Source organism: Rutilus rutilus, assembly GCF_951802725.1.
Source record: "Rutilus rutilus genome assembly, chromosome: 20".
Lineage (NCBI taxonomy): Eukaryota > Metazoa > Chordata > Actinopteri > Cypriniformes > Leuciscidae > Rutilus > Rutilus rutilus.
In genome coordinates, this window is record NC_140225.1 from 6,692,416 (window position 1) to 6,717,705 (window position 25,290).

Here is a 25,290-nt window from a genome sequence, read left to right on the forward strand (position 1 = left end):
AAAATTGTCAAAATTAGTTGGATCTAATTTTAAACTTTAATATTCATCTTTGTTCTTAACAATACCCTCCCTTTCCAGTTTCTCATTGTAATGTGGTTTGTGAAAAATAAACCTAAGAGAATTTATGGTAATTGTCTCTATCAGTATCAAATAATTCCAGTACACACATCCTAATTGTTTCTTTGCCGCTATGTGTGATAATTATGGATTATGAGAATGTCCGTAACAGACGTCTACAAACAGGATATGGTGTGAAAGTGTCAAGTAGTAAACTATTCCAAGTTACCGGTGCAGTTAGGAAACACATCTGCTGTCACAATGGATGTGTAGTTCCTGAAAGATTTCCCGACAAGCCGTATCTTCTACAGGAACACAGGATGTGGTTTTAGTGTACTTATTTTTACCTCCTGCTTCCTATCCTTGGAAATGAACTGTCAATCAGCCATACACACACAATGCAAATAAACCATGCAGTTATGAGACAACCAAACATCAATACTCCGTAAAAATTTTGTCCGAAAAAAAAGACATTAAAGAATCAAAAAAGGGTCATTTATGTCTTTATTGAGGTACCAAAGGCATTCATTGTATACTTGTTATACAGTACTGCTGACTCTTGTATGATCAATTTCTTATGATGTACCACATTTATAAGTCACTTTGGATAAAAACATCTCCCAAATGAATAAAAAAAAATGCATTGCATCCTATTTTGAAATGTCATTTATATTAGAATAAATACCAACATTTAACCAATATAAATAATTTTACAATAACATTTTTAAATATATATTTCTTTAATTAACAAAAATGTATCATATAAAAGACACTGAGTATCAAAAAAAGCATTTTTTCCCCCAGTGTTCCAAAAGACCACTTGGTCGCAGGCATTAGTTACGTCACCTGCAGTTGCGTACACTTTGTGTTGACAGAATAACAGTGGTAACAAGTGGAGGGAAACGGGCAAAATCCACAGAAAAATGTCTTGTGCTTTTGGATTTTGGATGAACCGGAATGCAAAAAATATCATTGTCAAAAGATGCAAAAAGTCTTTTGGTTACAAACCACAAACTGGACTGATGAAACCTGCAATGATTAGTCTACTATTAAAGCACGAATTTGATGTAAACAATAGCTCTACATATATATGCAGTTTACATAGATAACATTCAAACTTATATTAATTTTATCTCCAAATTTGACTTTAAACATGACTTTATAACTCACATTCGTGAGTTTATATCACAATTCTGAGGAAAAAAGACAGAATGACAAATATCTCACAATTCTGAATTTTCTTCTCAGAATTGTAAGATATTATAAACTCAAAACGGCAAGAAAAAAAAGGCAGAATTATAGAAGTCAGAATTTACATAAACTCAAAATTTCCTTTTTTGTTATTTTATTCCATGGCTTCCAGACTGCTACAGCAGAATTGTCCCTTTCTGCCAACAAAACACGCCATCGCTGTTTGCAAACACCCAAATGCTCTTTAAACGAAGTTTTATGTAACAAAGTTCGGGAGGAGCATGTTCAGGTAATCATCCAATCAGCACAAGAAGAAGCCAGGATAAATAAAGCCTTCCCTTACCTCCTGTCTCATGACAAATTTCTCAGCATCCCACCACCACCCCATCACCTCACACTAGGCAGGGTCTGCTCATAGATACCTATGATCTATACATTCATAGGGGGGAGTGCTCTGGGGTCGGGACGAATTCCGAGCTCGGAGCCCTCCCCCCGGACAGCAAGCCAAATACGCATTATAATATTACATCAGATTTCATTAACATGTGAACTCGTGAAATACATTATTTCAAGTAAAAAACAAAAGGTCATTTAGACACAAAAAGAGTGCATTTTTGAAGAATTATTTTTTTTTTAACAAATAATACTTACATTTTTATATAATATATAAATAATACTTTACATTTAATATTTAAATAAATGTGTCAAACTGAATGTCAAGAAAGAAAGTCATGCCATGTAAACACTTGTAAACAAAGGTTTTATGAGTCTGACTCATGGTGTTATTCATATCAAAGACAACAGCAAAGGCCCTTCAGGAAATGACTGGTGGCACATCTAGGATTTGGATCCTGGCGAAAGTCCCGGATCACATCCAGTACTTCCCTCACCTGTCGTTCTGATACCCTCTTCCAGCGCAGCAGACCAGGTACATAATGCTCACTGCAAAACATTCAGAAGACTTCACTGCACTTTCTGATGGAAACAAAAGTACTCATTTACACACAAATACTCTTACAAATAGTTGAGTGTTATTGGCTCAGTTTACCTGTCCTTTGGGAATATTTTGGAAAATTCACAACAGATAACCTTCAGTGCATTTACATCATTGCAAAGCACAACTTCACTCAGTCTCTGAAGGAGCTGGTTCCCGTGGTCATCACTGTCTCTCTGCGGGAAATCGATACATTGTCTATGAAAATACTGCATTGTGTTGATGCTGTGGCTAATGTGCACATGAGTCATACTCTTGGGGATTATCTGATCGTCACTGTCAAAGTTCTTTTTAATTCAGTTTCTTAAAGACATTAAAGTAGACAATTTCAGAGAATAGCTCCAAGTAGAACGTCACACGGGTTGTCACGACATGGCGTGAGCGCAGCATAAGCTCGTTGTTTTAGATCTGAAATCTCTGCATAGCCTCATGATACACACGTGGAGATATTTCTGTCATGACAACTCTCGAAGTGTTTCGCACGTAATGGATATGACACTGTTAATATGTTTGGTCTTGGCAGAATAGATCTGCTATGCTGCTGCTGCTGGTTATTGCTGCTGATGCTGCTGCTACAGAGCAAGTACAGGACTTGCTACTGCCAATAAATACATGACACGCTGCTGTGAGCAAGTATACACTATAGCAGTGGTTCCCAGCCTTTTTCCTTGCTGGGGAAGTTGGAGGGTTTCTTAAAGCACGCAACAACTGCTCCAGCAAATGCTGACCAAGTCTTTGAAGGTTGAGAAGCGAGCTCATTGGCTACTGATACAGCAGTAGCCAATATAATTTAGGCATCTTGCTACCATCATCCAAGCATTAGTCCTACTGGGGGATATATCTAAGCTTGAGTTGAAGCTGCTTCCTCCAGCCCCTCCACTGCGGACAGCAAGCCAAATACGCTTAACCTTATTAGCTTAAAGATTATATGGGCAAAGGAACTCGTGAAGTACTGGATAATTTATTTTGAATTGCATCATTTGCTTCAATAAGCAGTGGTTGATATTAGGTCCCTCAAACTATGTTGTTTTTATTCATGTACCAATTGTAACTTGAACATACAATAACTGGGCCTTTGGACCACCACTATGAGTATAATTACATTTCTGATGAGATATGAACTTTTAAAAACTTAATGTAACAGGAAAGTAAAAAATTATTATCCCTAAAAAATGTAAAAAGTTTTTTTTTTTTTTTTTACCAGTTCAGTGAATGTGTTGTGAAAATTGAGAGCGTCCTCTCTCATCCTTTCTCCGACATTTCCCCATCTCTTTTCAAGCCGCTTGATCTTGCTCTTCATCAGGCAATTCAGATACACGCGTGAAACACAGTCGTAGGCGACAGTCACAAAGATCTATCAGAAAGAAAGTGGGGCAGAGGAGCAGAAAATAAGTGTGAAAGAGTTATGTAAAGTTAAAGTTCTGTTGTTGAAGAATTAAGTTTGAGTGAGTTTATGAGTACAGAACCAACCTCTCGAATCTCCTTTCCCACGTCATTCTGAGGCAGAGATGCACACTGCTTTTGGATCGCCTCTGTCAGGGTATGAATTTGCTCACAATCCTTTTTGAAATAACGTCTTAAACTGTCCTGGAAATGTATATTTACAAAGAAACTATAGTAATTTCCAAAGTATTTCCATAATTATTACTCTAGGTTAACGTCAATTTATAAATGTACACTATTGTTTAATGTAAAATCATGATTGAAATGCTTGAAAAGCATTGTTCATTGTTAGTTCATGATGTCTAATGCATACTAAGTAAACAAATGTAACATTATTATAAAGTGTTACTGCTTCATTGTTGAAAAAATTATTTCAGAATTTCTGGGACATTCCATTTTAGGAATTCTGTTCATCTGGGAAATCCCCCAACTTTCCTTCCATAAACTGTTGATGATGAAATAATGACATACCTGTGCCAAGTGTTCCATCATCTTTTGTACAATAGACAAAACGTGATCTTCCAGCTCCGTTAATATGCAGCAGATGTGTAAGAGATCCTTGTTGTAGTTGTTGTTTATATCTGTATTGTTGAGTTGGGGAGCAAAAAATCTATACAGCAAAATAAACATAAGCATAAAACTGGTTTTACGACAGAACTAGTTCTGTGGTTGCCTGTGTATGAACATAATGCAGGTATAAAGGATGAATCAGAACATTATGCATATAAAGCCAGTTAAACACTGGACAGGTTTTGAGTCATATATGAAGTTATCATTGTATTTATCATTAAAAATAAAACTCACCTGAGTTGCCTACAGGTGCTGATGACCCGAAACAGGTACACAGAGTTTGTGTTCAAGGGTTGCCAATTTTTTAGGTGTTTTTTCTCTGCATCCACATACCTAGAAAACATATGAACAAGTAAAAGATCATATTAATGTTCATATTATTTCGGTATGTTGGTATGAAGAAATCAATAAACAAACATTTATAAAAAAATAAAAAAAAACTTTTTTAGACACTTACCTTTGAACAAAACGATGAAGCTCTTCGAGACAGAGCTTTTGTGCCGTACACATAAGGGTCTTACTAAATGCTTCAGAATTTGTAAGAACAGCATTCAGATACTGAAAAGACATAACAACATAGAATAAGTGTGCAATGCATATTTAGAAACCATTAAAAATCCCTTTTTGCAGGATTGTGCATTGTTTTCTCTACCTGAGTGACATCTATGTGCACTCTGATGAAACTTTCTTCGTCCATCGATTCCTCATTATGTCCATGTTGTTTATCGTAGAGCAGGATGTTCTGTAGAGTCTTAGAGATGTCATTCTGTAGCATTTAAAATGGGACAGAGACAAATGTTTTATGTCCTTCCTAAATATGTTGCTTCCTCCTTGTTAGCCTTGTTAATGCTTTTAACAATTAAAGGTAGAGCTTATTATGACCTTTAATATTGGCAGAAGTTTCTTTATTGCTTTCTCAAACCATCCCGTCAACAGCAGAGGGTCATCATACACTCTGAAGACATGCTGCGAATCCGGACTGTAACATAAATTAGCAACAGCTCATGCTTAATTTTTTTATTACAAGCAGATGTATGGAAAAGTAAACAACAATCAACTTCATACCTGAAGAAAACGTCTTTTCCCCACTGTAAAAGGCAGAAGGTCTCATTCACAGACAGATCTCTGTTTAGGAGCAGGTCCAACTTGGGAAAGAGGTGACGGCTGTAACTGTCAGTCAGATGATCTAGCAGCCCAGTATCTTCCAGTACAGGTGTTAATCGAAGCACCTCATGGCATATCATACTCTGTGTGCTCTTTAGAAAGTCCTGTAACTGCTCTAACTGAGATCCTTGTGGTCCCTCTGCTGGCAGCGTGGGAATGTGGTTTTCCACAAACTGATCTATTTCTTGAAGACACTCACAGAGCCAGTTTTGAGGGAAGCTGCCTTCTTTCTTGTCTATGGTAACACCGTTCATTTTGCTCCATCTTTTCAACACCTCAGCTGCCTTGTCAAGGTCCTCAGGGTTTGATTGTTCACTCAGAATCTTTCTGAGAATATCAAGCACTTTCTTGCCACACACTTCAACATCTGGACCGATTAGATCAAGAAACACTCGTCCAGACTGATCTAAAATTTCCATGTATTCAAACGTCTGTTCCCCTGTTGAAAGCAGTGACAAATAAGACTGTGCACGATAAAGAAAAATGTAAAGCTGTGTAAGATATAAAGATGTTCCAAGATCTTAGAAATGTAATCTTTGCATTCATTTTGGTTTCATATGTTTTGAAAACATTTATATTATTTTCAAGAAAAGTGTAAATTGATGTCATGTGGTGCAACCATCAAATAAAACGTCTTCCTTACACTCTTGAATGTACACATCTTGAACATTATTTCAAAGATCATGAATTAATCAGTAATAATTATCATTTAGTATTTGGGGAGTCACACCACATGACATTTTACAAGCTAAACTAACCTTGTCTTATCATAAAAGGTTAAATTCTGATATTTTAAGAGACTTGTTGACCCTGCCTGACACATGAGGGTCTGCAGGGGTCCTCTCTGTGATGTAATTTCCTGTTTGTTATCTTGCATATTGGTTGCACCACATGGCTTTATTTGAGTAATGAATTTATTTAATGCCTTTTATGACAGCTGACTCACCCTGATATTTAAATGTTATAACCCCTCAAACAAAATCCAAATAAATGTACAATTTTTAAAATTCATTAAAAAGAATTCTCAGCATCGTCATTGTATGAGGAAATCACTTTTTAATGTATATTTTTATAACAAAACATGAGTGCCATCTGATCCAAAAGCAAGTGGAAATGTAATCCCTTTGAAATATTGATTAACCCTAAACTTAAATGTGATTCATCAAACCATGCAAACATACAAAACATGAAACAATATGCTTGCATAGTATTCCCATGGAAGCATGGCTTTTCTGACAAGTGCAAAGATGCAAAGATTATGTTTCAAATCAATGGCTATTATGAACAAGAGAGTGTCTTACCATCTGTCTGCTCTTTGTTTTTCAGTAAAGGTTTCTCTTCTTTTCCATCCTGTTTTTTCCACTTCAACTTGTAAAAAAGGCCAGATTTTGTTTGCTTCAATGCCATACTTGACTGAGACAAATAAAGAGCTTGCTAGTTCTGCAGTATACAGTACATCTGAGTAAATGGTGAGATTACAGTGCTTAAAACAGGTACCACTTATGGGAGTTTCCCTCCAATGCCAGCCAATGGATTTACAGCTTAGGCATTGGTTGTTTGGTACTTTCCTCACACCTCTCAGATTCCTCGTCCTTGGACTACCAGCACATTCTGACACAATGTAAGAGGAAATGAAAGTGAAACCCAGTCTCGTACTGTCCTCACACATTACAGATTCCTCAGCCTTGGGTCAACTGGAGGCTCTGACACTAAGAGTAAATTAAAGTGATCCCAGCTCTTTGGTTGTACCATCCTAATTTAAACCAGGACACAAAAACAGCACATTTTACTACACTGTGATACAAACTACAATAGTAATATTGCTATAGCGTACAATTACAATTTTAAATGTATAGTGGCAAGAAGTCATATCTTATAACAGGGAAAGTGAAAATGAAAGTGAAAATGAAAGTGAAAAACATGCAGTCCTTAGAAGTGCCTGGCAGTATTGAGCCAACACACAAACATGGAAGATCATGTGACTAATGGTAATTATTTCCCATTAAATGGGGTTATGATGTCATGGTGACAAACAAACAGACATTAGAGTCTTAAATTTGATTAGTGCTTTAATGCTGCCTCAAACCTACTGTATCATATTTGATTCTAAGGCCTCTAAATATCAAAATGATCAAAACTTTTCAGAAAAACCTGTTATACACAATCTTCTACATGCCTTCTGTAATGTTATTGATAGTTTATACTTTTTTTAACAAGTAAAAGTCCTTTTATTATTATTCTAAATTCATCCACCTTCAGGTTGTTTTACATGTGTCTTTTTACTGTGAAATATTTACAGATTTTTATAAAGTAAACATAAGAATAACTTTTATATTTTCAGTAATATTTCAAAATGCACACGACTGAAGCAACTTAGGTAATTAAGGTTGATTATCCATTCATCATTTTTTTATAGAAAAATTGTGTTAATGTCAGGGGATGGCTGTAATGAATAGAACAAAGCAGTCTTTAATAAAATAAAGAAGGAACGCTCAGGAGATCGCAGGAGAATAAATCAAATACAACCACATTAACGAAACAAAGGCCTAAATATATACTGGGATAATTAATGTAACTAGAAACATGTGACAACTCAATCAAAAACCATGGAGAAAACTAGCAAAGGGAACACAGGCAAACAGAAACACAACACGGAGAAAACCCCAAAAAAACTGAGCATAATCGTTACAGTTAAAATGCAAGTATCAAATATGATGCATCTCTGAAATCTGATGAGGTATAGTTACAGCATATGGATACATCTGAAAATAGGCTCTGTGCCCCTCTTCCTTCACTTTTCCCCCTGGAATCCTCGACTTCAGTTGCAGTCTGTCAGACAATTTTTCATAAAATGACATTGTTTTCTCTAAAGACATGAAAGTGTCTTCATTCTTCACAGCATCACACCAGTAATTTACTGGTAATGTTTCAACTTCTCATACCGGGAAATTGACATTTTTGAAAAGGTCCTGTTCACACATGATCTCTTAACGGTAATTTACCAGTAAAGACTATATGTGTGAAATGGGCTAATGTTAAAGTCTTTACTGTCATTTCTTGATAATTTTATTATCTTCTTGAATAAAAATACGAATTTCTTTCAGAAAAAAAAAAAAAAATCTTTCTGACATCAACTTTTTAACACCTTATTGAGTCTATTATTGTGGTATTGTGGTATCGAACATTCCTGTATCACTGAATTTGGTTCACAAACAAAAAATAAGAACTAATGAGACCTAGGGTTGGAAATGTGTTTAATGTAAATAATGTCACAAATTGGAAAATTACCCGAAACCGATTCACCTACATGCAGGCACCACTCTATTGTCAAGTCAAGTCACATTTATTTATATAGCGCTTTTTACAATACAGATTGTGTCAAAGCAGCTTTACAGAGATAACAGAAAAATAATGCAACACAGTTTGTTTCCAGAAGAAAATGACGTCACAGCCCAGCTTAAGTAAGTTCAGTGATGTTTCATTTTTGCTGTAAAAAAGTTATTAATTTAGTTCATTTATATATAGCCGCTCTGGAGAAAACCGTGATGTCCTCGTCCAGCTCAGTTCAGTTCTCATATAATGGTGTCAATGCAATTGCATGTCATATGTTTTGAGTGAAATTTATATCCATTTTATGTAGTCTGCTATGTATATATATTGCTATTCTATATCTCATTGATTTACATTACAACCTATCAGAATTTGATCTTACTTTTTGGCCATGTAAATATCAGCAACTGCACCAAATTGCATTCATTTCACTCAGTTAGGAAAAACAAATAATTTGTTTACCTAATTGAGTATGAGCTCTATATTCTCTTATATATTGTATTATTCTCCTATGTATCATACTATAATAAAAGCCTGATGTATAAAATATGATACTCAATCAAATGTTCCATTTCAAAAACATATACCTTATAGTTATTATGACTATATATTATGACATTGTGACTATTAGACTTTACAGGGTTAATTAACCTCATTTCCATTTGTATTAAGCTTTGGACACTTCAGATCAGATTATCAAAAACACATACCAGGAGGAAACAGTGCCAGTGTGTGGACAGTTTGCACATAATAAGTAGGCCTATATTATATCAATTAATTGTAGGCTACCTTTTTTGTATTTTATTATTTCAGACAGACTGGGAGATAAAGTTCACTGGAGTAGCTCTGATGCCTGCATTATGTGTAGGTGTGAAAGAAAAGAACTAGGACCTTGTTAAAAAATTAAGATCGGATCAGATCAGAATCTGCTAGAAGGCATAAATAACACACTCTTTGGAGAACATTCTACATATCTTACTTTTACCTACTGTAAAAGGTTTACTGAATAAGGTGACATGCATTTGCAAAGTTACTTAAAGGGGTGGTTGATTATGATTTCACTTTTTTGACTTTAGATATTGTGTAATGTTTCTGTTTGAGCATAAACAACATCTGCAAAGTTACAATGCTCAAAGTTCAAAGCAAAGGGAGATATTTGCTTTTAAAGAAATCGCTTTTTAAGGACTACAACAAACGGCTGGTAGGGACTTCACAACATTCCTCCCGGGTAAGTGACATCACCAACCCTAAAATTTACATAAACCTGCCCCCAGAACACGGTTTATAGATTATCAAGACAGAATATGCTAATCAATGACTAGAAGATAACTACACATAAGCAACATAAATTCATCAACTAACCATTCAGAAACGTCCTGTTGCATTCTACATGTTGTCACTTCTTCTTGAGTCTCTCCATCATTGTCTGAATCCGGTTTGAACATAAAAGGCTAAACGTTTTTGAAATTTTCAGTGCATGCCTGTGTGAGTGCAAGCTGTTGAAGCTCTGACCTCTGTGGGAGCAGTGGCTCATTTGCATTTAAAGGAACAGACACAAATCGGTGCATTTTTGCTCACCCTCAAAAATAACAATTTTAACATGCTGCATAAAAATATCTGTGGGGTATTTAGAGCTAAACCTTACCATACACACTCTGGGGACATCAAAGACTTATTTTACATCTAGTGAAAAGGGCATTATACCACCCCTTTAAAGTCAATTGAATGTATTTTAGGGGACCATCAATGTAAAGTGTTACCAAATATCTTTGCTTGAAAATATTAACCTTCGTTTTCAGCATCCTTGAGCAGCGATAACGTTTCAGATCTGCAAATTGGCTTGGGGGAATTTTGATGTTGATAGGTTCAGAGGCACCTATTTTGAAGCAAGCTATTTCCCACAAAATAAAGAAAAGCCAAAAGAGTAGGTGACACTGTGACTTCTATGATTTGGATACAGGTCCCAGATCACATCCAGTATTTCCCTCACCTGTCGATCTGATAACACCCCTTTCCAGCGCAGCAGACCAGGTACATACTGCTCACTGCAAAACATTCAGAAGACTTCACTGTTTGAATACTCTCACACAATGAAAAGAGATACATTTAAAGACCTGCAAATACATGTTTGAAACTGTAGTGAAGTGTTGATGACTGGTCTGGGTTTACCTCTCATGTGGAAAATCTCTGAACAAAACACCACAGGTAATCTTCAGTGCATTTACATCACTGCAAAACAAAACTTCACTCATTTTCTGAAGGAGCTGGTTTTGCTGGGCAACACTGCCATTCTGCAAGTGGAAAACTCAAACCATGAGCTTTTTATTAATATAATGAATGTAAAAACAAACTGTTATAATAAGGGGCGTGACATCTCCTAAACAAGCTCAAAGCGGCTGACCAATTGGTGCATTCAAGTCCTCCTGGGAAGTTAGTATTACGAGATGTCAGGTGCGTTCAAATCGCTTTCGTTAAAGCAAGCTGGTGTAACGGAGGCCAGCTAGTAAGAGCTGTGCAGGTAAACCTCCCTCCTCTGATCTCAAGAGGCACATAAGCAGCTGATGCTATAGAGACTGAGGTCTTTAGAGTCCTTGTTAGCGCACCTGCCTCCCATGACGGTGACCCGGGTTTGAGGCCCGTAGAGAGCAGGACCTGAGGGGTTACAATGGTGTACCTTCTCTTATTTAACTACGCAAAAATTCAGCAAGGTTTTTCAACTCTACTTCTGGAAAATGAAGAACTAAGAATTTGCATCAGGTGTATTTTGCTTTTTTATGTTTTTAATTCATTTATGAAGCCACTGTAAACTTGACATATTATATTGTTATATTACAGTGCTATTATATTTTGTGCAGGCAATTAGCTTATTTAAAAAAATCCCGAGCTTCCCACTCTTATTTTATGACACTGTTTATGTGCGTTCAGCTTGTAAATCTTTCTGGCATGACTTCAATGCACCAAATCAAAACACACTGATCCAGCTGACCAATCAGAGCACATTGCATTTTTCAGAAGGAGGGGCTTTATAGAGCATTACAGACAGACTGGGAGGAGAGGTGCTGCAACAATGTAAAATAATGTTTTGTGGACATCCAAGCATATTCAGTCTATTCTAGTAGACTCCAAAACCAAAATCAAGAAAAAGGTCATAATAGGTCCCCTTTAAATATTATTTGACCCTGATTTCCAATGGTCAAGTGCATCAGGAAATCAGCCCATAAAATAAAAAAATTAAAGTGTAATTTTTTTCACCAGTTCAGGGAATGTTTCATGAAAACGTTGAATATCCTCTTTTATCTTGTCCTCAGCATTTCCCCAAAGCTTCTCTAGCTTTCTGAACTTTGTCTTCATCAGGCGTTCCAGGTACACTTTGGAAACACAGTTGTAAGCTATTTTCACAATGATCTGTCAGAAATAAAGGAAGTATTGGAGAGAATGAGGGTGAGGTGGAACTTGAATCTTTTTGAATGGTTTTAAGGTCATATACAGTGCATACCATTTTGATCTCTAAGGCGGTCGGAGGCAAAGATGCACACTGCCCGTGGATTGCCTCCATCAGGATATCAATATGCAAATTCTTTTTCTTGAAATAACTTTTTAAATTGGCCTACAAATTAACATTTAAAGACAAACAGGATTGCAAGATTGATATAAAATGTGTTAGAAAAGGTATCAGTTTCCTTGGATAAATCTGATATGAATGCAGCTGAAATAATCCCAATGAGATGAATAGAGTTAATTTCAAGTGTATGATAGTAATCTTTTCTTCTGATGATCATTAACTGTTGTTGTATGTTGAAAAAATCGAGACATACCTGTGCTAAGCATGTCATGATCTTTTGAACAATGGATGAAGCCTTATCTTCCAGTTTCTGTAGCATGCTTATAGTGCTTGAGACGTCATCTCTGCTGTTTTTATCTGGACTGATTTGTGTAGCGCAACATCTGTAGTAAAACAACACTGATTTTATGAAAAAACTGCAGAAAATTCTCTGAATTAAAGATTGTAGGTTTAAGCATGTGAATCAATACATTTTAGATAGGAAAAAAGCCTATTAAAAGTGCACTAAAAAGTTAACTTGATACAAAGAAATTAATATTTGCACTAATATCTTTTAAAATGATACACTCACAGGATATAATGACTCTAGTCATAACCTAGCCATTTTATTTTACACAAGGACTGTCCCTAATAGTTGACACAATGTTTTAGACAAATATGGCAGTCAAATATTAGTCACGATCTGTGTGCTTAGTTTAGTTTTCATGGACTTTATAGCAGCAGGTCAGGCCAGTGCATGCCTGCACACAATGGGTATACTGCAGGCATTCTAGGCCAACCTGCAAAGTCTGTTCGGAAGAGTCTGTCAGAAGAGATGCCTGAGGTCCCGTCTGATCAGGTGTGTGAACCGGCCATTAGATCCATGCCTGTGGGAGTTTTAGTGGAGCTGGAAGAGGAAGAACAGCTAGACTGGAATCCGGAGGTAGTGCTTCCCACCCTGTCCACCCACAAACCTTCTCTGTCACTGGTCCCCTCCTGCACTATTGTCTCTTCATCACCACTGGTCCCATCCAACACAGAGTTGTCTTCTTCATCGCTGCTGGTCCTGACCAGCACAGAGTTATCTTCGTCACGACTGGTTCTGTCCAACACAGTATTGTCTTCGTCACCATCATCCTTGTCTATCACCAAGTCTGTCTCTGTCACCAACTTTCCTCTCCTGTTTGCTCCACCGAAGCCAGCCATTCCCTTGGCCCAGCCTCCACTGGAGTCTTTCAGCCCTTCGGCTCCACCATGCAACCCAGATCCGCCTTGGGACTCTCAGTCACCAGCTCCGCAGAGGCATGGGGATTCCCTGGCTCCACCTCAGACCGTCGACCAGTTGGCTCTATCCTGGCTCCTCGTCCCCTCGGCTCCAACTGGGACCGACGTCCCTTCAATTCCACCGGGCTCCCTCGTCCACCGGCTTTGTCCTGGTCAGTCGTTGCTCCACCATCGCCTGGGACTTCCAGGCTGTCGGCTGCGCACCATCTCTCAGGCTCCAGGGTCCTCACTCACACCATCTCAGTCCTCAGGTCCACTGGCCCCACCTCAGCTGCTCGTAGCCGGGACTCTGCCATTCCTCCCTGGATCCTACAACCATCCACTCTTCCATGGGTCCTTCTACCGTTATCTCCTCCACATGTCATCTTTGGGCCACCTGCTCTGCCCAGGTTCCTCCCATGTGCCCCCCTATGGAAGCAGATTTCCTCAATCTAACCATCACTGTGCGAGGCCGCACCTTCATGGGAGGGGGCGTTCTGTCACGATCTGTGTGTTTAGTTTAGTTTACATGGACTTTTAGTTTGCATTCATCAGTTACGTGTCTCCAGTGTTTCCTTTGTACCTAGTTTCCCGCCAGTCATCAGTTGTCATGGACACTCATTTAATCATCACACCTGTTCATTATGTTAATATTATTATGTTAATGTGTATTTAAGTTCCTCTTTGTGCTCCTTTCAGTTGTCCGGTATTGTTTGTGTGTTCACTGTTATTGACTTCTACACACTGTCACGTAGCTTTTCTTCATGTGGATTACTTTAATTTGTTTGATTTCATATATCTTAGTTTTATCGAAACTTCTGAACTTTTCATCATGATCCTCTGGACCAAATCGTTACAAATATTCCCACAATTATAATTAAACACTTTGAATAAATCAGTCAAGAGGAACAAATATGACTTGACATTTTCATAATGCAGAATTAATTATACAATGTTACAGTTTCTCAGCCATTTATACTTAATGATCATAAGTAAATACCTGAGTTGCATACAAGTGTTGATAATCCGAAACAGATGCACAGAGTTCTTCTCAGTGAACTTGAGTTTTTTTAGACGTTTATTCTCAGTATCCACATACCTAAGAAAACACATATTTATGTTAAGTACAGGTTCACAAACCTCCCCTCTCCTGCACAAAATAGATAATCACTGGATACTCATTAAATGAGAGTTTTAATCTGTAAACCTTGGGCAAAGGGTAATATAAGATGAGGAGAAACCTACTTCTGAGCAAAACCATGCAGCTCTTCACTACAGAGTATTTGTACTGCATGCATCAAGGTTAGACCAACCTTTTTTGCATCTAAAATAGCACAATTCAGGCACTGTGAAAGCAAAAGATAAAATATGTGAGCAATATATCAAATAAATGCTTTACTTTCTCTCTTCAAGACTTACCTGAGTTAGGGCTGGGCGATAATTCGATCTCGATACGGGATCGCGATAATATTCTGAACGATTTCGATAATATGCTTGGGACGTATTATTCGATATCACATGAAAAACTAAGCGCAACAGTATCTGCCGGCTGCCGTATCTGCCGGCAGGGCACGCCCACTTCTCAGCGAGCACCGTGGCTACAGTAAACAGAAGGAGACTGAGAGAGAGAGAGGGAAAAAAGTTGTAAAAAGGATAAAAAAAAATGAGCGAAACTGAAGTTGAGGACAGCGAAAATAATGCCGAATGTGAAGGCGACATCACTACATAACTCGAGACCGAAGACATTGTTGAAAAAAAAGGTAACACGACGTCAATTGTGTGGACGCGTGGTTTGGATATGGCAGACAACTGACAAGCTGAGCCATATAGCATTAATTATCACAGGCGATCCCGATCCGTGATAATTAATGCGATATGGCTCAGCTTGTCAGTGAACTACGTCTCTGTGTTGTAAATGCTGCTCCATCTGAAAGCAGGTGATGGCGATTTACTACTAATCAAGGAACCGGCTTTACTGACGAGATGTGCCTAACAATGTCATGCGATATATCGCCCAGCCCTTGGTTTACTATGTTTACATATTTGTGCAATTTTGGCTCAGATTTCATTCTACTTATAAAACAATTCTAGAGATCTACCTTAATCTTACAGGTAGCATTTGTGCCAGGGCCATGTTTACTCTTTTTGTAGGCTACTTGAGATGTTCACTGTCCAGCCAAAGCAATTTGATGTGATAGTTGTCACAGCTGTTAGTTTATATACAATGTTTCAATAAGTAAAAGTTTGTATTTTTGTATAAAGGGAGATGACTCATGTTTGCAATTACAAATGATGTGCACAACCTTTTATTTTTGTATTTTTCAAATACGCTGCTCTCTTGACCAATAGAAAGATTCATAAATGTGGGAGTGTAATGTGAATCCTTTGGCTGCATGAAGACCTTAACAAAAATATTTTGTGCTCATTATTGAAAGGCATATTGTTTAATTTTTTATGTTATTAAACTTTATTCTAAAGTTTCAGTGAATATCTTGTTTCTTCAAGCTTCAGGATGTCCCTTACACTGGCAGCATCTGCAAAAACTACATATCGTGATAAGAATCGAGATCGATCAATATGGAAAAACATATCGTGATAAAAAAAAAATCCATATCGCCCAGCCCTAACCTGAGTGACATCTATGTAAAGACTCATGAACGTTTCCTCATCCATTGAGTCCTCATTATGTCCATGTTGTTCATCATAGCGCAGGATGTTCTGTAAAGTCCTAGAGATGTCATTCTGTTACAATTAAAGTTGGACAGACACATGTGTGTTACATCTCTCTTGTTTTGGGTCCATTCATGCATTACTGAGATATTAGTCATTATAATGAGAGTGAAATACAGTAATTACATTAACACACAAACAGTCATAAACTGTGAAGTCGTACCTGAAGTTCTGGAAGCAGTTTCTGCTTTGCTCTCTCAAACCATCCTGTCAACAGCAGCGGGTCGTACACTCTCAGTTTTGAGTCTGAACTGAAACATACATGAGTACATAATATGGTACACATCAATGTTCAAAAGGTTACGATTTTTAAAGGTTTTTCATAGAAGTCTCTTATGCTCTTCAAGACTGTTTATTTGTTCAAAACACAGTAAAAACAGGAATATTGTGAAATAATATTGCAATTTAAAAGAACTGTTTTAATATATTTCAAATGTAATTTTATCCTGTGATGGAAAAGCATATATTTGAAATACAATAAGTGTCTTTAGTGTAATTTTTGATCAGTTGAATGCATCCTTGCTGAATAAAAGTATCAATTTCTTTTTTTTAAAAGTGTCTCCACACGTTTGAATGATTAACTAATGAATTAACTTGGTTGTTTGTTATACAAATTTGACATTTACAACAAATTTGCTGTGCATACCTGAAGAAAACATATTTCCCCCATTGTAAAAGGCAGAAGGTCTCTTTCACAGACAGATCTCTGTTTAGGAGCAGGTCCAACTTGGGAAAGAGGTGACGGCTGTAACTGTCAGTCAGATGATCTAGCAGCCCAGTATCTTCCAGTACAGGTGTTAATCGAAGCACCTCTTGGCATATCATGCTCTGTGTGCTCTTTAGAAAGTGCTGTAACTGCTTTAACTGAGATCCTTGTGGTCCCTCTACTGGCAGCGTGGGAATGTGGTTTTCCACAAACTGATCTATTTCTTGAAGATACTCACAGAGCCAGTTTTGAGAGAAGCTGCCTTCTTTCTTGTCTATGGTAACACCGTTCAGTTTGCTCCATCTTTTCAACACCTCAGCTGCCTTGTGAAGGTCATCAGGGTTTGATTGTTCACTCAGAATCGTTCTGAGAATCTCAAGCTCTTTCTTGCCACTCACTTCAACTCCTGAACCAGATGCCATCGGTAAGTCAGCTGTGCTTTCCTGTTCTCCTGCTGTGAATTTCTGTGCATTAATTGCTTTTGAAATTTCAAACTTGTATTTGAAACAACACGCAAAAGGAGAATAACCTACTGCATTCTGCACTGTAAAAAAATAAAATAAAACTTTTTCTATTTAAAACTAAAACTATTTTAAAAGCTGGATGAACTATCAAATGTAGACAAAGTTTTGTATGAGCAAAACTATATGAGTATTGGTGGAGAGGGTGAACTAACAAGCTGCTGATCATGCTCAGTTTGATCACTGATGATGCACTTAAATAATGTGTTTTTGGTCAAATCATGTGGACTTATGATGACATAAATGTTTTTTATTCAGAAATTATTTGATGTTTTAGATTTATGTGGTGTTTTTGATTATATTTTGTTGTAAAAGTTGTATGATGTTTCAAGTCACCATTTTTGGCGTACTATATAAGTATAACTTGTTTTGGTGCATAAAGGAGATAATTTTATGAGTTTGCTTTAAAAAACGACACTATTATGTAATTAATTAAAGGCAAAAAAATTATTATTTTTTTTATTCCTCATTTACTCACCCTCAAATTGTTTTAAACCTGTATGAATTTCTTTTGTCTGCTGAACACAGAGGAAGATATTTGGAAGAATGTCAGTAACCAAACTGTTGATGGACCCCATTGACTTTCATAGTATTATTGAAGTCAAATGGGTCCATCAACTGTCTGGTTACTGACATTCTTCCAAATATCTTCCTGTGTTCAGCAGACGAAAGAAATTCATACAGGTTTGAAACAACTTGAGGGTGAGTAAATGTTGTTGTTTTTTTACAGTGTGAATGCATTTTTTTCTCAAAGATGCTGACCATTTTATTTTACCCTCCAAAAATGTCTGACTTTACTCAATTTTTTAAAAATGAAAAAGCATTATCTTACCATCGGAGGTTTCTGCTTGCTGCATTGGCATCACAAGAGGCAACTGATCTTCTTTTTTCCTGGGTGTTTTTTTCCTCCCAAATAACGCTTTAAACATTTTTGTAGTTGTAATGTTTCTGTACTTTAAGGGCTTTTAGATTCTGCAATCTGTTTGATTTAGATCTGTGAAAAAGTCAGCTGTAGTACAGGTGCACAATAGTAGCCTAAATGGTGAAATTCAATGTTGTTGCTGTTTCTGCTCTTACGCACAGGATATGATTGTGGTTCATTTCTTTGAAGTATCAGAGGTATGTTGCAGCAGGTTTGAGCATAAAGTTTGCAGTGTTTCATATTAAATTATATATGCCATGGTACCAGTCAGAAGCTGGATATAAATTATTCTCTATTGTGATCAATTACTATTATTATTTCTCATCCATCCATTCTCTATACCTACAGCGATCTGTCACGTCATATTAAAGAGCGCCAAAACGGTATTTATTGTTTGAATTTCGTAATAAAATTGACATAATTTGAAAGCTGAGACTATGTTTCATATCGAAAGGAGGGGCTTTTCTAGGTTTTAAAAACATCAGGGGCTGAGCCCGAAACGTCAGGGTCTGGGGTTATAAGATAACATGATTCGATACAGAGATTAATATTGTAGGCCTATATGCAGGGGGGCAGACTGGTTCGAAAATTCAGCCCTGGCACTGTCACACCCACACCAGCCCACATTACCACACAAACACGCGCATTGAAATGTGAGGTATTAGGGGGGTTAAAATTTGGATTTCTCGGACCTCCATATGTGTTTGAAGACCAAAAAAATTGGATAACAATAGCTTTAAAAGCATGTCAGTGGGCAGTAGCATAAATTATTTGTCAAGCAGATAACAGATTCGTAACCATGAGAATAAGGATAAATGTTGTAATGAATGATCCACTCTACAAAATGGAAATGCAGAATGTTTCTGCTTATTGTTGACAATACACAATCACATATTCCAAACAGGAATGGCCTTAAATGAGAAATCTTTCAAGGATTATTTTCAATCAAACACCAGTGCAATATTTTTGTGTCCAGAGGCAAATGAGCAATTTATATATTAGCATTAAAGATTGGTTTCAGCAACTTTTTTCTTTTTAAAAGTTAGAAGTTAGAAAAAGTTGGTTTTCTTCTTTGATTAGTGCCAAAAACATTGATTAACTCAAGAAAGAAAAAAGTTGCTGAAACCAACTTCGTGGGCTGGTGTGGCTACAGCGCCAGGGCTGAATTAATCATGTTATCTTATAACCCCAGCCCCTGACCTTCCTACCTTAAAGACTATGTTCAGTAACCCAGTAATGCTTACCTCCAGTCCCCTGTGAGACGAAGAAGAAAAAGAAGAAAAAAGAAAAAAAAAGAGGCGGAAAAGATGACCAGTAAAGACGACACTTGACACTTTATTTTGTATATGAGTTTAACACTTTATTTTGTTATAGGAGTTTATAAACTGAGGGGAATATGTATTAGAATGCATTAAGGAGACATTACAAATTCAGTTAATACAAAGTATAGTGAACGTATACATGCTGTTCTGAGTTACAGTTCAGGAAGTTCTGAAGTGATCAAATTGTCCTCAATATTGTAAGTTACTTAAAATAAAATAAAAAGGGAAAGGATGTTGGGATGGTTGTTGTTGCAGCATAGACTATATTCAGTGTAACACCTGTTGACTTCCGTCAGAGAATGTGCTTCCGTTGTTTACACCTATAGTACAGGCTGGGCTTGTTGTGTTCAGTAAAGTAAGTGTACGCAACTATATTGGTGTTAACCGTCCATTCTATGTATAGTAAAGAATAGAATGAAACACTAACCCCTTTTAATAAAGGGTGTGTTAGAAGAAAGAAACTGATGGCTTGCTCAAGGCTGTTGATCTGCTGAATTTCAAACAATGCTATAACTTATTGCTTCCCTATATTCTATTTCAGCTCTCTTTGCATTGCTAAACTGTATGCATGTATGTGTGTGTATGTATAGTAGGCCTATAGTGTATACTAAGCAATAAGGTACGAGAGGCTGTGCTGTATCTGAATAAGTCACTGCTGAAGGGCATTGTTAGGCACGAAGTGAAGCGCAACCCCTTCAGCCATGACTTATTCACGATACAGCACTAGCCTCGAGTACCTTATTGCTTTTATAAAACGGTTACCACACCATATAAATATTAAAGCCAAAATAATATGTATCTATACAACTTCCATGAAATAAAATCACTTAAAGCCTTCCTTGACTGATCCTGTAAGAATTGAGAAATTACAAAATGCCGGACAGTCTGGTTGAAGTTCTAGAAGCAGTTTCTGCTTTGCTCTCTCAAACCATCCTGTCAACAGCAGCGGGTCGTACACTCTCAGTTTTGAGTTTGAACTGAAACATACAGGAGTACATATAATATAAGTAGTACACATCAATGTTCAAAAGGTTGGTAAGATTTTTTTAAAGTTTTTTCACAGAAGTCTCTTACGCCCTTACGCTGCGTTTATTTGTTCAAAAACAGGAATAATGTGAATTATTACTTCAATTTAAAAGAACTGTTTATTTTTATATATTTGAATGTAATTTCTTCCTGTGATGGAAAAGCATATATTTGAAATACAATAAGTATTTCTATTTAATAATTTAAAGGATTAGTTCACTTTGAAATGAAAATTTCCTATCAATTACTTAAATTTACTGATAATTTGTCCATGTCTTTCTTTCTTCCGTCGAAAAGATATTAAGGTTTTTGAGGAAAACATTCTGGGATTTTTCTCCATATAATGGACTTCAGTAGCAACCAACTATTCAAATGTTCAAAGAAGGTTCAAATGTCGGTCTCAATGCAGCTTCAATTTCAAAGGCTCGACACGATTCCAGTCGAGAAATAAGGATCTTATCTAGCGAAACAATCGGTCATTTTAAAAAAAATATATATATATATATAATTTTTAACCACAAATGGCTGTCTTGTACCATCTCTGAGATGTGCCACGCATTACGTCATCACATTGGAAAGGTCATGAAAATCAAAAATCTAAATAAATTAAAACAAAGATGTCGGACGATTTTGAAGTTGGAGGATAAAATGAGATGGAGTTTTTCGATCGTTTCTGATCGTTTCGCTGGATAAGACCCTTATTTCTCGACTGGGATCGTGTCGAGCCTTTGAAGCTGCATTGAGATGGACATTTGAACCTTCTTTGAACATTTGAATAGTTGGTTGCCATTGAAGTCTATTAAATGGAGAAAAATGCTGGAATGTTTTCCTCAAAAACCTTAATTTCTTTTCGACTGAAGAAAGAAAGACATGGACATCTTGGATGACATGGGGGTGAGTAAATTATCAGGAAATCTTCATTTGAAAGTGAACTAATCCTTTAATTTAATGCATCCTTGCTGAATAACATTCATTTTATTTTTATCAAGTATATCCAAAAAAGTGTCTCCAAACGTTTGAATGATAGTTTGCATTTCAACAGTTCAAAATTAACTTGTTTGTTTGTTATACAAATTTTACATTTACAACAAATTTGCTGTGCATACCTGAAGAAAATTTCTTTTCCCCACATTATAAAGCAAAAGGTCTCTTTCACAGACAGATCTCTGTTTAGGAGCAGGTCCAACTTGGGAAAGAGGTGACGGCTGTAACTGTCAGTCAGATGATCTAGCAGCCCAGTATCTTCAGGTGTTAATCGAAGCACCTCATGGCATATCATGCTCTGTGTGCTCTTTAGAAAGTGCTGTAACTGCTCTAACTGAGATCCTTGTGGTCCCTCTGCTGGCAGCGTGGGAATGTGGTTTTCCACAAACTGATCTATTTCTTGAAGATACTCACAGAGCCAGTTTTGAGGGAAGCTGCCTTCTTTCTTGTCTATGGTAACACCATTCAGTTTGCTCCATCTTTTCAACACCTCAGCTGCCTTGTCAAGGTCATCAGGGTTTGATTGTTCACTCAGAATCGTTCTGAGAATCTCAAGCTCTTTCTTGCCACTCACTTCAACTCCTGAACCAGATGCCATCGTTAAATCAACTGTGCTTTCCTGTTCTCCTGCTGTGAATTTCTGTGCATTAACTGCTTTTGAAATTTCAAACTTGTATTTGAAACAACATGCAAAAGGAGAATAGCCTACTGCATTCTGCACTGTAAAACAAAAAACGTTTTCTATTTAAAACTAAAACTATTTTAAAAGCTGGATGAACTATCAAATGTAGAAAAAGTTTTGTATGAGCAACTCAAAATATTAAAAAGCAAAACCTTGCATGTCAAGTTTGGTGGAGAGGTTCCAACTAAAAAACTGCTGATCATGCTCAGTTTGATCACTGATGATGCACTTAAATAATTTCTTTTTGGTTAAATCATGTGGACTTATGATGACATAAATGTTTTTTATTCAGAAATTAATTGATGTTTTAGATTTATGTGGTGTTTTTGATTATATTTTGTTGTAAAAGTTGTATGATGTTTCAAGTCACCGTTAGAGTGATAATTGTTTGGCGAAGTTTCTTCCATTTAAATAAGTATAACTTGTTTTGGTGCATAAAGGAAATCACTTTATCAGTTTGCTTAACAAACCGACACTAATATGTAATTAATTAAAGGCAAATTAAAAAAAATAATAATAATAATAATACTGTCATCATTTACTCACCCTCAAATTGTTTCAAACCTACATGAATTTATTTCGTCTGCTGAACACAAAGGAAGATATTTGGAAGAATGTCAGAAACCAAACAGTTGATGGACCCCATTGACTTCCATAGTATTATTTTTCCTACTATGGAAGTCAAATGGGTCCATCAACTGTCTGGTTACTGACATTCTTCCAAATATCTTCCTGTGTTCAGCAGAGAAAAGAGATTCTATACAGGTTTGAAACAACCTGAGGGTGAGTAAATGTTTTTTTTTTTTAACAGTGTGAATGCATTTTTTTTCTCAAAGATGCTGACCATTTTATTTTACCCTCCAAAAATGTCTGACTTTACTCAATTATTTAAAAATGAAAAAGCATTATCTTACCATCGCAGGTTTCTGCTTGCTGCATTGGCATGACAAGAGGCAACTGATCTTTTTTCCTGGCTGTTTCCCCCCCCCCAAAAAAACGCTTTAAACATTTTTGTAGTTGTAATGTTTCTGTACATTAAGGGCTTTTAGATTCTGCAATCTGTTTGATTTAGATCTGTGAAAAAGTCAGCTGTAGTACAGGTGCACAATAGTAAATGGTGAAATTCAACTACTGTATGTTGTTGCTGTTTCTGCTCTTACGCACAGGATATGATTGTGGTTAATTTCTCTGAAGTATCAGAGGTATGTTGCAGCAGGTTTGAGCAGAAAGTTTGCACAGTGTTTCATATTAAATGATATACGGAAGAACAAGTATTTGATACACTGACGATTTTGCAGGTTTTCTCACTTACAAAGCACGTAGAAGTCTGTCATTTTTATCATAGGTACTCTTCAACTGTGAGTGACGGGATCTAAAACAAAAATCCAAAAAATCACATTGTATGATTTTTTAAGTAATTAATTTGCATTTTATTGCATGACATAAGTATTTGATACATCAGAAAAGCAGAACTTAATATTTGGTACAGAAACGTTTGTTTGCAATTACAGAGATCATACGTTTCCTGTAGTTCTTGACCAGGTTTGCACACACTGCAGCAGAGATTTTGGCCCACTCCTCCATACTGACCTTCTCCAGATCCTTCAGGTTTCGGGGCTGTCGCTGGACAATACGGACTTTCAGCTCCCTCTAAAGATTTTCTATTGGGTTCAGGTCTGGAGACTGGCTAGGCCACTCCAGGACCTTGAGATGCTTCGGGTCATTGTCATGCTGGAAGACCCAGCCACGACCCATCTTCAATGCTCTTACTGAGGGAAGGAGGTTGCTGGCCAAGATCTTGCAATACATGGCCCCATCCATCCTCCCCTCAATATGCTGCAGTCGTCCTGTCCCCTTTGCAGAAAAGCATCCCCAAAGAATGATGTTTCTACCTCCACGCTTCACGGTTGGGATGGTGTTCTTGGGGTTGTACTCATCCTTCTTCTTCTTCCAAACACGGCGAGTGGAGTTTAGACCAAAAAGCCCTATTTTTGTCTCATCAGACCACATGATCTTCTCCCATTCCTCCTCTGGATCATCCAGAGGGTCATTGGCAATCTTCAGACGGGCCTGGACATGCACTGACTTGAGCAGGGGGACCTTGCGTGCGCTGCAGGATTTTAATCCATGACGGTGTAGTGTGTTACTAATGGTTTTCTTTGAGACTGTGGTCCCAGCTCTCTTCAGGTCATTGACCAGGTCCTGCCGTGTAGTTCTGGGCTGATCCCTCACCTTCCTCATGATCATTGATGCCCCACGAGGTGAGATCTTGCATGGTGCCCCAGACCAAGGGAGATTGACCGTCATCTTGAACTTCTTCCATTTTCTAATAATTGCGCCAACAGTTGTTGCCTTCTCACCAAGCTGCTTACCTATTGTCCTGTAGCCCATCCCAGCCTTGTGCAGGTCTACAATTTTATCCCTGATGTCCTTACATAGCTCTCTGGTCTTGGCCATTGTGGAGAGGTTGGAGTCTGTTTGATTGAGTGTGTGGACAGGTGTCTTTTATACAGGTAACGAGTTCAAACAGGTTCAGTTAATGCAGGTAATGAGTGGAGAACAGGAGGGCTTCTTAAAGAAAAACTAACAGGTCTGTGAGAGCCAGAATTCTTACTGGTTGGTAGGTGATCAAATACTTATGTCATGCAATAAAATGCAAATGAATTATTTAAAAATCATACAATGTGATTTTCTGGATTTTTGTTTTAGATTCCGTCTCTCACAGTTGAAGTGTACCTATGATAAAAATTACAAACCTCTACATGCTTTGTAAGTAGGAAAACCTGCAAAAGCTACTTTTTTATGTTAGGCTTTCTAACATAATCGGCTTTCTAACATAATCGG

The 25,290-nt window shown here is 37.1% G+C and overlaps 2 protein-coding genes across 14 annotated transcripts; both read right to left on the reverse strand.

Moving 5' to 3' along the window:
- Positions 1-557: 557 nt before the first annotated feature.
- On the reverse strand, positions 558-6,848 carry LOC311279896 (uncharacterized protein). The gene is made up of 11 exons (XM_084391684.1): positions 6,721-6,848; positions 5,321-5,858; positions 5,138-5,234; positions 4,908-5,021; positions 4,713-4,813; positions 4,490-4,588; positions 4,157-4,295; positions 3,713-3,829; positions 3,444-3,596; positions 2,297-2,418; positions 558-2,190 (listed from the first exon to the last, which is right to left on the reverse strand). The coding sequence occupies exons 1-11, from the start codon at positions 6,824-6,826 to the stop codon at positions 2,040-2,042; spliced, it is 1,737 nt and encodes a 578-aa protein (XP_084247810.1). The 5' UTR covers positions 6,827-6,848; the 3' UTR covers positions 558-2,039.
- A 10-nt stretch (positions 6,849-6,858) lies between these two features.
- LOC311279897 (tumor necrosis factor alpha-induced protein 2-like) lies at positions 6,859-23,727 on the reverse strand. Of its 13 annotated transcripts, none has more exons than XM_084391695.1 (13): positions 21,887-23,027; positions 18,343-20,731; positions 16,930-17,443; positions 16,447-16,534; positions 16,182-16,295; positions 14,799-14,899; positions 14,554-14,652; positions 12,565-12,694; positions 12,246-12,356; positions 12,002-12,154; positions 10,919-11,040; positions 10,740-10,794; positions 6,859-7,030 (listed from the first exon to the last, which is right to left on the reverse strand). In XM_084391695.1, exons 2-13 carry the CDS (start codon positions 18,437-18,439, stop codon positions 6,998-7,000), a joined length of 1,617 nt encoding a protein of 538 aa, XP_084247821.1. In that variant the 5' UTR covers positions 18,440-20,731; positions 21,887-23,027; the 3' UTR covers positions 6,859-6,997. The 13 variants fall into 13 exon arrangements, 11 of the variants coding, with proteins under 11 accessions (XP_084247821.1, XP_084247812.1, XP_084247820.1 ...); XM_084391686.1 differs by lacking the exon at positions 6,859-7,030 and adding an exon at positions 7,125-7,172; XM_084391691.1 differs by lacking the exon at positions 6,859-7,030 and adding an exon at positions 23,361-23,727 and having other exon boundaries at positions 7,203-10,794; positions 21,887-22,346.
- Between the last annotated feature and the right edge of the window lie 1,563 nt (positions 23,728-25,290).